Raw genomic sequence first — 18,885 nt, 5'->3', positions numbered from 1 at the left:
CTACCAGGGAGAAGGCAATTGCGGATTTAGTGTTATGTAAGGGTCGAATGGCCTACTCCTGCCTGCACCTATAGTCTATGGTCTATTAACCCGAAATGTCACCTCTATGTTAGCATTCATAGCAAAAGGATTTGAGTATAGGAGCAGGGAGGCTCTACTGCAGTTGTACAGGGTCTTGGTGAGACCACACCTGGAGTATTGCGTACAGTTTTGGTCTCCAAATCTGAGGAAAGACATTCTTGCCATAGAGGGAGTGCAGAGAAGGTTCACCAGACTGATTCCTGGGATGTCAGGACTTTCACATGAAGAAAGACTGGATAGACTCGGCTTGTACTCACTAGAATTTAGGAGATTGAGGGGGGATCTTATGGAAACTTACAAAATTCTTAAGGGGTTGGACAGGCTAGATGCAGGAAGATTGTTCCCGATGTTGGGGAAGTCCAGGACAACGGGTCACAGTTTGAGGATAGAGGGGAAATCCTTTAGGACCGTGATGAGAAAAACATTTTTCACACAGAGAGTGGTGAATCTGTGGAACTCTCTACCACAGAAGGTAGTTGAGGCCAGTTCATTGGCTATATTTAAGAGGGAGTTAGATGGGGCCCTTGTGGCTAAAGGGATCAGGGGGTATGGAGAGAAGGCAGGTACAGGATACTGAGTTGGATGATCAGCCATGATCATATTGAATGGCGGTGCAGGCTCGAAGGGCCGAATGGCCTACTATTGCATCTATTTTTCTATGTTTCTATGTGTTCACCTGGGGTGCTGCCTGACCCGCTGAGTTACTCCAGCACTTTATGTTTTTTTTTGTAAGCCAGCATCTGCAGTTCCTTGTCACTTTGTTAATGTTGTTCGTAGGCAATGGGTTCCATTAAAATCGAGTGCGTCGTGAAGGAAAAGTACCACATTGGAGAGAGCCCGGTTTGGGAAGAAAAACATGGTTCCCTTCTCTATGTGGACATAACAGGAGAGAAGGTGTGCAGGTGGAATGCAGCCACGAAACAGTTGAAAACGGTGTATGTTGGTAAGCATTGACCTCTCCTCAACCGAGTCCCTTCCAAACCCTCCCTTGCAATGCCAGTTTTCTTTCATGTAGATCAGTGCATGTTCCTTTAACCCTAGTGACCTCCCCATTACTAACCACTCCCCATTGTCTCCAGTATAATTGTAGTGTCCCCACCTCTAGCTCGCTCTCTAGCTCCAGTGATGACCACGGACAGCTACAGCATAGTGCAAAAGACTTAGTTTAATAAACAGTTACAGTAAAAGACTTGTGTGTGTGCAGTAAGTCATTTTACATTTCACTCTTTAATAAAATATCTATACCTCATGTACCCTCTTGATATCCGTGTGAAATCATCGTGCAATGGTGATTGATCCACATAATCCAAAATGAAGGAACAAGGAACTGCAGATGTGGGTTTACAAAATAAGACACAAAGTGCTGGAGTAACTCAGCAGATAGAAACATAGAAAATAGGTGCAGGAGTAGGCCCTTCGAACCTGCACCGCCATTCAATATGATCATGGCCGATCATCCAACTCAGTATCCTGTACCTGCCTTCTCTCCATACCCGCTGATCCCTTTAGACACAAGGGCCACGTCTAACTCCCTCTTAAATATAGCCACTGAACTGGCCTCAACTATCTTCTGTGGCAGAGAATTCCACAGGTTCACCACTCTCTGTGTGAAAAATGTTTTTCTCATCTCGGACCTAAAAGACTTCCCCCTTATCCTTAAACTGTGACCCCTTGTTCTGGACTTCCCCAACATCGGGAACAATTTTCCTGCATCTAGCCTGTCCAACCCCTTAAGAATTGTGTAAGTTTCTATAAGATCCCCTCTCCATCTTCTAAATTCTAGCGAGTACAAGCCGAGTCTATCCAGTCTTTCTTCATATGAAAGTCCTAACATCCCAGGAATCAGGGTGAACTTTCTCTGTACTCCCTCTATGGCAGAATGCCTTTCCTCAGATTAGGAGACCAAAACTGTACCATGACACCCAGGTCGCGTTGCATCTCCCCTTTTCCTAATCGACCACCATTCAGATAATAGTCTACTTTCCTGTTTTTGCCACCAAAGTGGATAACCTCACATTTATCCACATTATACTGCTTCTGCCATGCATTTGCCCACTTACCCAGCCTATCCAAGTCATCTTGCAGCCTCCTAGCATCCTCCTCACAGCTAACACTGCCCCCCAGCTTCGTGTCATCCGCAAACTTGGAGATGTAGCATTCAATTCCCATGTCCAAGTCATTAATATATATTGTAAATAGCTGGGGTCCCAGCACTGAGCCTTGCGGTACCCCACTAGTCACTGCCTGCCATTGTGAAAAGGACCCGTTTACTCCTACTCTTTTTTAGAATAAGATTTTTGAACGGAGATGAGCAAAAACTTTTTCACACAGAGTTGTGAGTGTGTGGAATTCTCTGCCTCAGAGGGCGGTGGAGGCTGGTTCTCTGGATGCTTTCAAGAGAGAGTTAGATAGAGCTCTTATGGATAGCGGAGTCAGGGGATATGGGGAGAAGGCAGGAACGGGGTACTGATTGGGGATGATCAGCCATGATCACATTGAATGGCAGTGCTGGCTCGAAGGGCCGAATGGCCTACTCATGCACCTGTTGCCTATTGTCTGTGATATTGAATTGACTCTCGCTATCTTATTGTTAACAAATTTGGCTTTACAGTAGTTTAATTTAGTCTTTTAGTTTAGAGATGCATCAGTGGAAACAGGCCCTTCAGCCCACCGAGTCTGTGCTGGCCAGCGATCACCAGCACATTAGTTCTATCCTACACACTCGGGACAATTTACAGAAGCCAATTAACCTACAAAGCCGCATGTCTCCCAGAACCAGTGGCCACAGTTTAAGAATAAGGAGTAAGCCATTTAGAACGGAGACGAGGAAACACTTTTTCTCACAGAGAGTGGTGAGTCTGTGGAATTCTCTGCCTCAGAGAGCGGTGGAGGCAGGTTCTCTGGATGCTTTCAAGAGAGAGCTAGATAGGGCTGTTAAAAATAGTGGAGTCAGGGGATATTGGGAGAAGGCAGGAACGGGGTACTAATTGGTGATGATCAGCCATGATCACATTGAATGGCGGTGCTGGCACGATGGGCCGAATGGCCTACTCCTGCACGTATTGTCTATTGTCTTCGGAGTGTGGGAGGAAACCGGAGCACCCGGAGAAAACCCACACGGTTGCAAGGAGAATGCAGAGACAGCACCTGTAGCCAGGATCGAACCTGGGTCTCCGGTGCTTTAACGCTGCACCACCTTCAACCCCTATCAATCCAACTTCTGTGGGTTGTGGTCGTGGGTCGAGCGTTGTCTATCCGCTGACTGGTTAGCACGCAACAGAAGCTTTTCACTGTTCCCCGTTACATGTGAGAATAAACTGAACTGAAACTGGGCTGCTCCGTCATTATCTTTCTTGCCCGGCCCGAGGTGGCCGAAGGTTTTCGGAGGTCGGCCGCGTTATTGAAATTGTCCGCGTTCGTCCTCCCACAGGTGCTCCGATTGGATCGGTGGTCCCGCGGAAATCGGGGGGATACGTTCTGGCGATAGGCACAAGATTTGCCTTTCTGGACTGGGAAAAGGAAGCAGTCACGGACATCGTCACCGTTGACCAAGATAAAACTAACAACAGATTTAACGATGGAAAAGTGGATCCAGCTGGACGATTCTTTGCAGGTTTGTTACAACGGCTTCCCCTTTGTGTTCTGCGCTACAATGCGGAAATCTACGAGGATGTTGCCGGGACTCGAGGGTCCGAGCTGTAGCGAGAGGTTGAGTAGGCTGGGGCTCGATTCCTTGGAGCGCAGGAGGATGAGGGGTGATCTTATAGAGGTGTATAAAATCATGAGAGGAATAGATCGGAAAGATGCACGGAGCCTCTTGCCCAGAGTAGGTGAATCGAGGACCAGAGGACATAGGTTTGAGGTGAAGAGGAAAAAATAGGAATCTGAGGGGTAACATTTTCACACATAGGGGGGCGGGTGTATGGAACAAGCTGCCAGAGGAGGTAGTTGAGGCTGGGATTATCCCAACGTTTAAGAAACAGTTAGACAATTTATTATTAAAGCTTTATTTCAAACACAGGTCCATATACACATCAAACAGTACAAAGAATTACAAAGATACATTAAGAAATTGCATATTAGCCTAAAATATATATAAGGTAAGGACCAATGCCATCTTAGCCTAGAAGTGAATCTATAGCAATTACATGGATAGGACAGGCTTGGAGGGATATGGACCCAACGGAGGCAGGATGGACTAGTGTAGCTGTGACATGTTGGCTGATGTGGGTTGAAGGGCTTGTTTCCAAGCTCTAGGACTCTATAAATATGTTCTGCACTCCACAGCTTCACCTTCACTCTATCTATTGACGTTTAGAATGGCGAAGAGGAGAAATTCTTTAGCCTAAGGGTTGCAACTGTGGAATTCTTTGCCACAGAGAGCTGTGGAGGCAATTGGGTATCATGAAGCTCAACCAAGTACTGTCCCACCAGCGGACACGAGCCCAGAGCCCAACCGGCCACAGTCAGCGGTAGAGAGGAAGATGGAAGGAAAAAAGCCAAATGGAGCAGTCACTGGCTGTGGCTGAAGATCAAAGATGCTGTCTGGGCTGCCACGTGACCATCTAGAGGCTAACCATAAGACACACACCCAGGGCTGATCACCCTGCGGTGGGCCTGCCTCGACTGAGGGTACCTTGTGATAAAAGGCCGAAATACCCAGTGACGTTGAGGTACACAACTGAAGTTGTGTCTGATTGGTAGCAAAATCACCTAGTGGTCGTCCCCAAGGATACCAAATGTCAATTGTAGTGAAAAACCTTAGGGATTGTAACATCCATTCCTACTAATCAATAATCAAGCTAGAGTGGAGATCCATAAGTTCTTGATTAGTAAGAATGTCAAAGGTTACAGGCAGAAGGCAGGAGAATGAGATTGAGAGGAAAAACTAGGTCATCCATGATGGAATGGTGGAGCAAACTCGATGGGCTGAATGGCCTAAATTTACTCTTATGTCTTATGGTCTTATTGTATTTGAGCTTGAACTGATTGTGTCTATGTATGGTATATCTGTTTTGTTTGGATAGCATACAAAACAAAGCCCTTCGCTGCACCTCGGTACATGTGACTATAGAAACATAGAAACATAGAAAATAGGTGCAGGAGTGGGCCATTCGGCCCTTCGAGCCTGCACCGCCATTCAATATGATCATGGCTGATCATCCAACTCAGTATCCTGTACCTGCCTTCTCTCCATACCCCCTGATCCCTTTAGTCACAAGGGCCACATCTAACTCCCTCTTAAATATAGCCAATGAACTGGCCTCAACTACCTTCTGTGGCAGAGAATTCCAGAGATTCACCACTCTCTGTGTGAAAAATGTTTTCCGCATCTCGGTCCTAAAAGATTTCCCCCCTTATCCTTAAACTGTGACCCCTTGTTCTGGACTTCCCCAACATCGGGAACAATCTTCCTGCATCTAGCCTGTCCAACCCCTTAAGAATTTTGTAAGTTTCTATAAGATCCCCCCTCAATCTTCTAAATTCTAGCGAGTACAAGCCGAGTCTATCCAGTCTTTCTTCATATGAAAGTCCTGACACCCCAGGAATCAGTCTGGTGAACCTTCTCTGTACTCCCTCTATGGCAAGAATGTATTTCCTCAGATTAGGAGACCAAAACTGTACGCAGTACTCCAGGTGTGGTACTCCAGGTATAATAAACCTTCAGCTACTTTCATTCCCCTAGAACGTAGCTGAAACCTGGCTACCAATCTATCCTTGTCCTGCATTGGTTCAATGTGAGTGTGGAATTAGGCATGGCTGGCAAAGATCGTCGAATGGAGTTTAGCGTTAGAAAGCCGAAGATAGGCTTCATTCATGGACCTCTGCAGATCAGGAGTGAAAGTTAATGCTGCTGTGGAAGATCAAGAGAAATTTGAGCCAAGTTTGAAGGAATTTTAGAAGGATTTATTTCTTTAAGCCATGTTCTACATTTATGATCTCAGGATGTGCTAGTGAAGTCAATGGTGACAATGAAAGCCGACTGGCCTCCTGCATGCATTTAACGGTAGTGATTACAGAAGAATTTCTTATCCCACCTTCTCTAAAATAATAAGGCTTTTGGAATACTTGCCCTCATTAGGAATAGTATTGAGTACATAAGTTGGGACATCATGATACAGCTGTACTAGTCGTTGGGTGAGACCACACTTGCAGTTCTGGTTGCCCAGCTTTTGGGAGAATGTCATTAAGTTAGAAAGGGTGCAGAAGAGATTCACCAGAATGTTAACTGGACTTGCGGGTTTGAGTGATATATTTCTTCTTTGGAACGTAGAATGCTGAGACGTGACCTTATTGCAGTCTACAAAGTCACAAGGAGCTTGGACCAACTAAACTCAGTCTTTCTCCCAGGGTTGAAGATTCTAAAAGTAGTAGGTGAGGTGAGAGGGAAGAGATTTAAGAGAGATCTCGGGGGCAAACGTTTTCACTGGGTATGATATGTACCTGGAATGAGCTGCCAGTGGAAGCTATAAAAGCGGAAGCAATTATGACTTTCAAAAGACATTTGGACAAACATAGAAACATAGAAAATAGGTGCAGGAGTAGGCTATTCAGCCCTTCGAGCCTGCACCGCCATTCAATATGATCATGGCTGATCATCCAACTCAGTATCCTGTACCTGCCTTCTCTCCATACCCCCAGATCCCTTTAGCCACAAGGGCCACATCTAACTCCCTCTTAAATATAGCCAATGAACTGGCCTCAACTACCTTATGTGGCAGAGAGTTCCAGAGATTCACCACTCTCTGTGTGAAAGGATATATGGATAGGAAGGGGATAGATGGCTCTGGACAAAATGGGACTAGCCCAGAAAAGCATCTTGGTCAACATGGACAAGTAGGGCCAAAGGGCCTGTTTTCATGCTGCATTACTCTATGATACTATAAATGTAAGTTCCTTTTTGGAAACAGATGATCAATATTGCAGAACATGACGAGATGCACCTTAATAGAAGCTATCATTGTGTGTGGCAGATTGAAGGGGTTAGTACTTCAGGAACTAACAGTGTGTTTTGCTACAGGGACCATGGCAAGGCAGATTCGTCCAGCCGTGGTGGAAAAAGGCCAGGGATCATTGTACTCCCTGTTGGCGGATCATTCTGTGGTCAAGCACTTTGACCGGGTGGACATTTCCAATGGTTTGGACTGGTCGCTGGATCACAAGGTCATGTATTACATAGACAGCCTATCTTATAAAGTGGATGCACTTGACTATGACCTGCAGTCAGGAAAGACCTGTGAGTATGCCGTGCATTCTTTACACGATGAAGTATTCTGTGTTGAATCATCACTCTCCTGCCTTTCATAAACTCAGGCGGTTCCTTTCGCTTCCAATGCCTGTGAAATGTCTTCACACTGACCACAGTAAGCTCACAATAATGGGGATATGATAATCAGCAGAAATATTGTTTTGTGATGCTGAGAAATAAATATTGATCAATCTTTGGGTAATGACCCCCAATAACCTTTTTGTTGAACTGATTTAAGGATAGAAACATAGAAAATTAGGTGCAGTAGCCATCAAGCACTTCATAGAAACATAGAAACATAGAAAATAGGTGCAGGAGTAGGCCATTCGGCCCTTCGAGCCTGCACCACCATTCAATATGATCATGGCTGATCATCCAACTCAGTATCCTGTACCTGCCTTCTCTCCATACCCCCTGATCCCTTTAGCCACAAGGGCCACATCTAACTCCCTCTTAAATATAGCCAATGAACTGGCCTCAACTACCTTCTGTGGCAGAGAATTCCAGAGATTCACCACTCTCTGTGTGCCATTCAATATGATCATAGTACTCCATACCTGCTTTTTTCCCTTTTCCCTTGATTCCGTTAGCCCCAAGAGCTAAATTTAAAGCCCCTGTCGCACGATGTGAGTTCACCCAAGAGCTCTCCCGAGTTTAAAAAAAATCAAACTTGTGGTATTTCATCACGAGTACTTTTTAGTCTTGGAAATTTTTCACACTGTTGAAAAAACTTCATGAGTTTCTGCGTTTCCCGAGTAGCCGCTGTTACCATTACGAGACATCCACGAACTCCGACGTACCCGCTACGTACATTCTACGTACTTATCACGAGTTTGATTTTTTTTAAACTCGGGAGAGCTCTTGGGGAAACTCGCATAGTGGGACAGGGTGTTAACTCTCTCTTGAAAACACAGGCCCTTTGGTCCACTGAGTCCACTCAATCACCCATTCACAGTAGTTGTATGTTATCTCACTTTTCTGTCCACTCCTTAAAGGGCAATTTACAGTGACCGATTAACTTATTAACCCACACATTTTTAGGAAGTGGAAGGAAACCGGAGCGCCCGGAGCAAACCCACGCAGTCAAAGGGAGAACGTGAAAACTCCACACAGACAGCACCTGTGGTCAGGATCAAAATGGGCGGCACAGTGGCGCAGCAATAGAGTTGCCACCTTACAGCACCAGAGGCCCAGGTTCGATCCTGACTACGGGTGCTATCTGTTCGGAGTTTGTACGTTCTCCCCGTGACCGCGTGCGTTTTCTCCGATTGCTCCGGTTTCCTCCCACACTCCAAAAGCTTACAGGTTTGTCGGTTAATTGGCTTTGGTAAAAATGGTAAATTGTCCCTAGTATAACCATATAACCATATAACAATTACAGCACGGAAACAGGCCATCACGGCCCTACAAGTCCGTGTTGAACAACTTTTTTCCCATAGTCCCACCTGCCTGCACTCATACCATAACCCTCCATTACCTTCTCATCCATATGCCTATCCAATTTATTTTTAAATGATACCAATGAACCTGCCGACACCACTTCCACTGGAAGCTCATTCCACACCGCTACCACTCTCTGAGTAAAGAAGTTCCCCCTCATGTTACCCCTAAACTTCTGTCCCTTAATTCTGAAGTCATGTCCTCTTGTTTGAATCTTCCCTATTCTCAAATGGAAAAGCTTGTCCACATCAACTCTGTCTATCCCTCTCATCATTTTAAAGACCTCTATCGTCCCCCCTTAACCTTCTGCGCTCCAGAGAATAAAGACCTAACTTATTCAACCTATCTCTGTAACTTAGTTGCTGAAACCCAGGCAACATTCTAGTGTGTTGGATAGGGCTAGTGCACGGGGATTGCTGCCCGCTATGGACTCAGTGGGCTGAAGGGAATATTTCCGCGCTGTATCTCTAAAGTAAATTAAACAATGACAACTTCATTGTTCACGGATGATATGTTTCCGATTCCATTTCTTACCAATATGCCCGTTTTAAATACTTGTTCAGCAAATCGCCGACTTGTGTACAAACTTGAACAAGAAGAGGTTATTCCGGATGGAATGTGCATTGATACGGAGGGGAAACTTTGGGTTGCCTGCTACAATGGTGGTAGAGTCTTACGCATCGATCCTGAAACAGGTAAATTTACTGTATTCCATTCATCCATAATCGCTGGCTATACGTTAAATCAAAATATTTTTTTATTGACTTTTCAGGACATAACAAAGTGCAAAGTTGTCTATTTGTTACAGACAAGAGTGTAGGAAAAGAATAAATAAAAAAACAACTTATGCTAACATATAACAAAACAACTACAATAAAAGAAAAATGAGATACCAAAAATAATCCCTCCCCAGTCACTGCTTGTGAGCATATGCAAATATCAGTCTGTCACAGCAATAATCCACGATAAATGAATGGGTAGACTGTTAAGCTGTTAAACTGTGCTTGATGAGCAAGCATTTACAAAATCTGGAATGCATTTAAAAAAGGTCCCCAGGCTTTCTGAAACCTTCCATTTGAGTGTTGAAGTGAGTACCTGATTTTCTCGAGCTTTAGGCAGGATATAATATCTGTCAGCCATTGAGTATGAGTGGGCTGGGTAGCTTCCGTCCACCTGAGTAGGATTGTTTGCTGAGCCAGAAGAGAATCAAATGATATAGTGCGGCGTTTATCTGCAGTTAATCTAACCTCCTCACCAGCGACCCCAAAAAGAGCGATTAGAGGCTTTGGTTCCAATTTGATGTCTAACACCTGGGATAATGTATGAAATGTTATGTTAGAATACCTTTTAAGATTACAATTAAAATACAAAGCACTTGTGCCACTGGATAAACGCAAGACAACCAAGCCCAAATGTCAAAGTAGTATCTAAACTGCTTATACACACTAATGCTAATGACAAGAACTAACCCCATGTGCAATAATAAGCCATCTACATGTTAAGCACATAACAACTGATGGTGTAGAAGCAAGTATATCATTAGGGTTATCAAGTGGGCACCTCCCTTCACTGGTGTTTCATTGAGTTAGGCCCATGACACCTCGGGAAGGCTCGACAGTCAGTTCTGCCGCCCCAGATCCACCCCCCTCAATACCTGCCCTCACCACCTATGCTACCAGTATCTACTAATTAAAGGAAAGTTACGCAGACTGCACTTACAAAGAAATACACATACTGCATGTTATATGTTTGCTTTCTGCCCCCAACTGACACCATTTCTTCTCCACCAAATCTATCTACTGCCTTGCTCTGCTGCCTCTGGCATCTCTTGACGGCCTGACGCAAACACTGTCCGCAGATTCCTAGCTCTCCAAACAGCGACATGGTCGATCGCGCTATGAAACGTCTACAACCCATCCCTACTGGATGTAGACAAAAGTGCTGGAGAATGAGTTGCCAGAACAGGTAGTTGGGGCAGGTCTTATCTCAACGTTTAAGAAACATTTAGATAGGTACATGGATAGGGTAGGTTTAGAGGGACCTGGGCCAAAAGCAGGCAGGTGGGACTAGTTTAGATGGGGCATGTTAGTCAGCATAGGCATGTTGGGTTGAAGGGCCTGTTTCCCTGTTGTTTGCCTCTATCTCCATGACATGATTACAATCAAGCCATCCACAGTTGCACATACAGAAAAGCGAAAGGCTTGGATAGAGTGGATGTGGAGAGGATGTTTCCACTAGAGGTCATAGCCTCAGAATTAAAGGGCGTTCTTTTAGGAAGGAGATGAGGAGAAAATTCTTTAGTCAGAGGGTGGTGAATCTGTGGAATTCTTTGCCACAGAAGGCTGTGGAGGCCAAGTCAGTGGATATTTTTAAGGCAGAGATAGATAGATTCTTGATTAGTTCGGGTGTCAGAGTTTATGGGGACAAGGCAGGAGAATGGGGTTAGGTGGGAGAGATAGATCAGCCATGATTGAATGGTGGAGTAGACTTGATGGGCCGAATGGCCGAATTCTACTCCTATGTCCTTATGACAGATAAAGGATAAAAGGTGTAATATTTAGTGCCTGATAAAGTCCGATTGAAGATAGTTCAGTGTCCAGTGAGGTAGATGGGATGCGATGCTGCCTGGCCCACTGAGTTAGCCCAGCACTTGGTGACTTATTTTTGAATGTTTAAAAATTTCATCACTTTAAATTTAGTGAAATACTAGACCAAGTGCAGACCCGTTGGGTCTGTTCCCCCAACTTGCGGTTGTGGGGGGGGAGGGGGCATGCAGCGTCACACGCACTAACACCCCCACCCCCCCCACCCCCCCCCCCCCCCGCACTCGCGCTAATTACCCCCCTTGATATTATGTTAATATTATTAATTTGCTCCTTTTACCCCATAAACACCTTATCTACTGACGCATAGCCCCCAACTTGCAGTCACACCTAGAGAGGGGGGGAGGGGGCGGGGGTAGAGAGTGAGGGCAGAGAGAGAAGGGGCAGAGACAGAGAGAGAGAGACAGAAACACAGAGAGAGGGGCAAGAGGGAGAGGAGGATGAGAGGAGGAGAAGAGGGAGGGTGGGTGACGGGGGGTGAGGGGGAAAGGTGGGGGAGGAGGGGAGGAGAGAGAGAGGGTGAGACTGAGGGGGGGAGAGAGAGAGGGGGTGCTGAGAGGGGGGTGAGGGGGGGAGCAGGGAGGGGGAGGGAGGTGGAGGGAAGAGGGTAGGGGGGTGTGGAGGGGAGGGGGTTTAGGGGAGGGAGGAGGGAGGGGAGGGGGAGGGGGGGAGGGGGGAGGAGCAGGGGGGGGGGAGAGGTGGGGAGCAGGAAGGGGGGGGGGAGAGGTGGGGACAGCAGGGAGGGGGAGGGAGGGTGGAGAGAAGTAGGGGGTTGTGTGGAGGGGAGGGGGGATTTAGGGGAGGGACGGTGGGGGGAGGGGAGAGAAAAAGAGGAGAGAGAGAGGGGGGGAAGAGGAGAGGGGGAGAGAGTAGAGGGGGAGAGGAGAGAGAGGAGGGAGGGGGGGAGAGGAGAGGGAGGGGGGGGGAGAGAGGGGGGGTTAGAGGAGTGGGGGGGAGGGCTAGAGGAGAGGAGGGAGGAGGAGGAGGAGGAGGGGGGGGGGGGAAGAGAGAGGTGCCTTTTTACTTCAACCCAAACAATCATTTGCAGGCAGTGCTTTTTTCCTCAAACTAACCATATTTTCATTTTCAAACCACATTATGGGTACTCACAGCTGTGGAGACATTTGTTCAGTGTTATTCAAAGCTCTGATTGAGGCGCACCAATTGCAGAGACTGATTGAGGCACACCACTTGCAGAGACTGATTGAGGCACACCCACTGCCTGGTTTTATAGTCCCTCCCCCTCCCTCCAGCAGGGGCAGCAGAGAGAATGGGGAATTTAGTAAAAACATTAATATCTCCGTCATTTTTCATCGACGGGAAAAATCCTCGGCACACATGTGGCGGAGGGGTGCTCTGAGCGAGGTGGCCAAAAATAACGGCCGTAGGTGGCGGCGTTCTCTCGGAAATCGCAGCACAGAAGGCCAAAAGCGGTCAAGAACAGAGATTTAGTAATATAGAAGATATGAACAAATGAACTCTAAGCATTATTTTGAAAACCCAACAAAGGGCAACTTTACTAAAGAAACACTTTATATTTTACACGAGAACAAGTAGAACAAATCACAGATCATCTCTCTTTCAGGTAAAAGGATCCAGACGGTCAAAATGCCTGTGGACAAGACAACCTCGTGCTGCTTTGGAGGGAAGGATTACTCCGAACTCTATGTGACTTCTGCTGCGGAGGGGATGGATGAGGCATGGCATCAGAGACAACCAGATGGAGGCAGAATTTTCAAGGTAGGAGGGTAGGATAGCAGTCCGGACCGGAATATCTCCACGCTCTCTCTGTGGCAGGGTTACAACCAAGTCACTCTGATATTAATTCTGCAGAAGCCTCATTGAGGATCTACTGGGTAGAATTCCCTGAATAATGTGGGAGACACCCTCCAGACTAATGGTTATTTGACTCTCCAAAGTCAAATTATTTAATCTTTTTTTTAAAGGAATGAATTCTCCTCGAGACATGAACAGCAGAATTCCTTGCCTGTAGACCTCCCTGACAACACGCCATCTCTTCCCCACCTCAATGGTATATCCCATATGGTCTAGCGGTTAGGATTCCTGGTTTTCACCCAGGTGGCCCGGGTTCGACTCCCGGTGTGGGAATTGAAACTTTCTTTAATGCATTTCGTTGTCTCTGTACTGTACACTGACAATGACAATTAAAATTGAATCTGAATCTGAATCTGAATCTGAATCTGCCAACCCACAATTGGACTGGTACATGGATAGGAAAGGTTTAGAGAGTTATGGATCAAACGTGGGCTGGTGGGACTGGCCTAGATGGGGCATCTCGGTCATCACGTGCAGGTTGGGCTGAAGGGCCTGTTTCTGCGTTGTATGACTCTTAGACCCTATAACTACTTGGTGAACAAACTAATGACTTGTCCATTAGGCCCAATCCATCTGGAGAAGTCATTCGTGCCAACCCAACGTTCAACGAGTTCCTCTACCTTGACGGCCTGGTTTTACATATATAAATCCCACCATTTTGGAAGTACCAGAATAATTCCCGGCCACTCAAAGACTGAGGAACCCGTTTTCACACCTGGCTGGCTTGTCTGTTCCCAGCTTTAGTTGGCTGTCAAAAAATCAAAACTGTTTCTGATCATTTTCAACAACTCCCTGAATGGAGAGGCTTGCCAGACCATTCCAGAGGACCATTGAGGGACAACCATATTGATGGGTATGGTGCCCTAGATAGGCCAAACTGACTGAGGGCATCAGTGAACCAGATGCGTTTTATGACCATCTCACATTAGCCGTCACCAATATTGGCACTGGATTTATTTCCCCCCCCCCCAGATTTAACTTACTTTTATCATTTCTCCAGTTACCACAGTGGGATTCAAAGCTCTACCAAATTTTGATATAAACATTCAAAATTATTAAAAATTAATTAATTACAAATATTTAATCCTATTAAAGATGATGACTATCTTGAATGAGCTGCCAAAGGAGGTGGTGGTGGTGGTGATGAAATTACAATGCTTTAAGGGTGCCTGGGCAGATTCTTGGATAGGAAAGACACAGAAGGATATGATCCTAACGCGTCAGATTCAGATTCAGATTCAGATTCAATTTTAATTGTCATTGTCAGTGTACAGTACAGAGACAACGAAATGCATTTAGCATCTCCCTGGAAGAGCGACATAGCAAACGATTTGAATAAATAATAATAAGTGTCCGGGGGGGGGGGGGGGGGGGGGGGGTGGTGATTGGCAGTCACCGAGGTACGTTGTTGAGTAGAGTGACAGCCGCCGGAAAGAAGCTGTTCCTCGACCTGCTGGTTCGGCAACGGAGAGACCTGTAGCGCCTCCCAGATGGTAGGAGGGTAAGCAGTCCATGGTTGGGGTGAGAGCAGTCCTTGGCGATGCTGAGCGCCCTCCGCAGACAGCGCTTGCTTTGGACAGACTCAATGGAGGGGAGCGAGGAACCGGTGATGCGTTGGGCAATTTTCACCACCCTCTGCAATGCCTTCCGGTCGGAGACAGAGCAGTTGCCATACCATACTATGATGCAGTTGGTAAGGATGCTCTCGATGGTGCAGCGGTAGAAGTTCACCAGAATCTGAGGAGACAGATGGACCTTCTTCAGTCTCCTCAGGAAGAAGAGACGCTGATGAGCCTTCTTGATCAGAGTAGAGGTATTGTGTGTCCAAGACAGGTCATCAGAGATGTTGACTCCCAGGAACCTGAAGCTAGAAACACGTTCCACCTCCGTCCCGTTAATGTGGATGGGGGTGTGCGTGCCGCTTCTGGACTTCCTGAAGTCTACAATGAGCTCCTTGTAAATGCAAGCATAGTTAATATCCTGGCCATAAAACTATTGCTGTGTTCAGCACTGCTCAATGAAAGTAATGTGTAGGAAGGAACTGCAGATGCTGGTTAAAACAGAAGATAGACGCAAAAAGCTGGAGTAGCTCAGCAGGGCAGGCAGCATCTCTGGAGAGAAGGAATGGGTGACGTTTCGGGTCTAGATCCTTCTTCATTCCAACTGCTCAGCAGCTGATGTTTTACTTGCATGTGTCGGCCTGGAGCAGCAGCAGTGGTGGGAAGGTCATTGCCTAAGGGACATAAATGACAGTCGTGTAATGGAGGGCAGTGATGGCCAACAACTGCATCGCTCAAAAGTTGGACCCAGTTTTGATTGAAAGTAACATCTTAAACTTTGAGATAAAACCTGCCTCAACTGCCTGCTCCGGCAGCTCATTCCATACACCCACCATCCTTTGTATAAAAAAGTTACCCCACAGCTGGGCTGACGGAATAGGCTTGTCAGCCCACAGACTCCATGCAGACCATCTATATTCTGCTGCTTTGCATCCACTCCCTACATGCTTGCGGCCATTCACAGAGGCCAATTAACCTACAAACACGCACGTCTTTGGAATATGGGAGCACCCGGCGTGGTCACAGGAAGAACATGCAATCTCCCCACTGCCAACACCCGTGGCCAGGATCGAACCCGTGTCTCTGGTACTGTGAGCAGGAGCTCTACCAGCTGTGTCACCGTAATGGAGCTGGAGAGGAATCTAAACTGAGTCTGTGTTCTTTTCTTTTCCAGGTTACTGGGCTTGGAGTGAAGGGTATTCCATCAAATCCATATGCAGGATAAGACACCATATCACCCATTACAACCCTGCTGGAGATGGTTAAGATGTCCACTCCATACGCTATTTTAGAAATAATATCAGTAAGCTCTATCAAAATTGGAAAATGGTGTTTTATACAGTGGATGGGCGGATATATTGTTAGATTTTTGAATTACCGTATTTTTCATTTTACTCAAATTGCAATCAATGTTTAATACTAATTTTAATTGTCCTTAAATGTTGATGATCGTCGGATCAATATATGTTACTGTCAAGCAATAAAATGATTTCTTCAATTCTATGCGGTGTTTCATTTTTTTTTAAACGGTTGAGTATGTGGCTGGGATGTTGGAATTTAGTTTGGAATGGGAATCTCTCCGAGAGCTTGCACCCTCAAGATAGAGGATGGTAACCAGGTGTTATATTGTGGAGTAAGTGAGTTTATTGGCCAAGTATTCACATACAAGGAATTTGCCTTGGTGCTCCGCCCACGTAATAACATGACATACAGTGACAGTTACGAATGACTTAGAAAACATTAAACATTAATAATAATAGAAACATAGAAAATAGGTGCAGGAGTAGGCCATTCGGCCCTTCGAGCCTGCACCGCCATTCAATATGATCATGGCTGATCATCCAACTCAGTATCCTGTACCTGCCTTCTCTCCATACCCCCTGATCCCTTTAGCCACAAGGGCCACATCTAACTCCCTCTTAAATATAGCCATTGAACTGGCCTCAACTACCTTCTGTGGCAGAGAATTCCACAGATTCACCACTCTCTGTGTGAAAAATATTTTTCTAATCTCGTTCCTAAAAGATTTCCTCCTTATCCTTAAACTGTGACCCCTTGTCCTGGACTCCCCCAACATCGGGAACAATCTTCCTGCATCTAGCCTGTCCAACCCCTAATAAAACATTAATGATAAAACACCATTATAAAACACCAGATAAGGTGTTCAGCTGGCAAGGTGGCATAGCAGTAGATGCTGCCTTACAGCGCCAGAGACCTGGGTTCGATCCTGACCATGGGCGTTATCTGTACGGAGTTTGTGCACTCTCCCCGTGACCTGTGTGGGTTTTCTCCTGGTGCTCCAGCTTCCTCCCACACTCCAAAAACGTACAAAGGTTTGTAGGCTTGGTGTAATTCTAAATCGTCCCTAGGATGTGTGTAGGATAATGTTAGTGTGTGGGGATCGCTGGTTGGAGCGGACTTTGTGGGCCAAAGGGCCTGTTTCTGCACTGTATCTCTAAACAAAACTAAACTAAACTAAGCCAAGTTTTCCTCTCCTTGCAGCTCAAGGATTAACCATATAACCATATAACAATAGCTGCTTCTTATAGCTGCTTCTTACTTTTCCCCTCAGCTGAAGATCCTGAATCCTTACCAGATTATTGACCCTTGTCACGCTGTGATCCAAATGATGAAATATAACTCCAAAGTAAATATTGGAAAAACACCAGAAAACTGCTGGGAAGTATTTGGAAACAACAGGGGTTGGACAGGCTAGATGCAGGAAGATTGTTCCCGATGTTGGGGAAGTCCAGGACAAGGGCTCACAGTTTAAGGATAAAGGGGAAATCTTTTAGGACCGAGATGAGAAGAACATTTTTCACACAGAGAGTGGTGACTCTCTGGAATTCTCTGCCACAGAAGGTAGTTGAGGCCAGTTCATTGGCTATATTTAAGAGGGAGTTAGATGTGGCCCTTGTGGCTAAAGGGATCAGGGGGTATGGCGAGAAGGCAGGTACAGGATACTGAGTTGGATGATCACCTATGATCATATTGAATGCTACTTCTGCACCTATTTTCTATGTTTCTATGCTTATAAAATGCATGGTTGATTTTCTGCACTTATAACCCATCTGGTCAAATTTGTCTTTTTTTACGTCAGTACTGGATTCAAAGGGAACTCTCATGCAGGGAGGGGATTTCAAATTTGGATTGTTTTCTCTGGAATACCGGAAGTTGAGCGGAGATCTTTCTAATGGGAGATGCAGTGAATCTGTGGAATTCATTGCCACAGACGGCTGTGGAGGCCAAGACTTTTTTGAAGTTGAAAATGGACAGATTTGTGATTAGTAAGGTTGCAGGGGGTCATGGGGAGAAGGCAGGAGAATGGGGTTGAGAGGTGGAATCTCATATAGATAGGGTGGTAAAGAAACCTTTTGGTGTGCTGGCCTTTATAAATCAGAGCATTGAGTATAGAAGTTGGGATGTAATGTTAAAATTGTACAAGGCATTTGTGAGACCAATTCTGGAGTATGGTGTACAATTTTGGTCGCCAGAAAGGATGTCAACAAAATAGAGAGAGTACAGAGGAGATTTACTAGAATGTTGCCTGGGTTTCAGCAACTAAGGGGGGGGGGGGGGGGGACTTGATAGAGGTCTTTAAAATGATGAGAGGGATAGACAGAGTTAATGTGGACAAGCTTTTCCCTTTGAGAATAGGGAAGATTCAAACAAGAGGACATGACTTCAGAATTAAGGGACAGAAGTTTAGGGGTAACATGAAGGGGAACTTCTTTACTCAGAGAGTGGTAGCGGTGTGGAATGAGCTTCCAGTGGAAGTGGTGGAGGCAGGTTCGATTTTATCATTTAAAAATGAATTGGATAGGTATATGGATGGGAAAGGAATGGAGGGTTATGGTCTGAGTGCAGGTAGATGGGACTAGGGGAAAATAAGTGTTCGGCACGGACTAGAAGGGCCGAGATGGCAATTTTCCGTGCTGTAATTGTTATATGGTTATATGGAGAGGGAAAGATAGATCAGCCATGATTGAATGGCGGAGTAGACTCGATGGACCGAATGGCCTAATTCTGATCCTTTGACATGAACATTCCTCAATCAAGGTGGTGTTGTCTTGTGAGAGATTGCTGTTCATTGCCTGCACTAAAGTACCGGCACAAT

General features: G+C 45.9%; 1 protein-coding gene and 1 non-coding gene across 4 annotated transcripts in view; both read left to right on the top strand.

Annotated features, from left to right (window-relative positions):
- Positions 1-16,266, top strand: part of rgn (regucalcin) — a 37,959-nt gene extending 21,693 nt beyond the window's left edge. For all 3 annotated transcript variants that reach the window (XM_055636487.1, XM_055636486.1, XM_055636485.1), the window contains exons 2-7: positions 859-1,024; positions 3,512-3,694; positions 7,103-7,318; positions 9,334-9,465; positions 12,959-13,113; positions 15,943-16,266. In XM_055636487.1, coding sequence (XP_055492462.1) covers positions 862-1,024; positions 3,512-3,694; positions 7,103-7,318; positions 9,334-9,465; positions 12,959-13,113; positions 15,943-15,993 — 900 coding nt within the window. In that variant the 5' untranslated portion in view covers positions 859-861 and the 3' untranslated portion in view covers positions 15,994-16,266. The remainder of the gene's footprint in view (positions 1-858; positions 1,025-3,511; positions 3,695-7,102; positions 7,319-9,333; positions 9,466-12,958; positions 13,114-15,942) is intronic.
- On the top strand, positions 13,411-13,482 carry trnae-uuc (transfer RNA glutamic acid (anticodon UUC)). The gene has a single exon. It is a non-coding gene; the product is annotated as a tRNA-Glu (tRNA).
- Positions 16,267-18,885: the final 2,619 nt, after the last annotated feature.

Source organism: Leucoraja erinacea, chromosome 6, assembly GCF_028641065.1.
Source record: "Leucoraja erinacea ecotype New England chromosome 6, Leri_hhj_1, whole genome shotgun sequence".
Taxonomy (NCBI): domain Eukaryota; kingdom Metazoa; phylum Chordata; class Chondrichthyes; order Rajiformes; family Rajidae; genus Leucoraja; species Leucoraja erinaceus.
The sequence above is the reverse complement of the archived record's forward strand: the minus strand, read 5'-3'. Positions and strand labels throughout refer to the sequence as shown.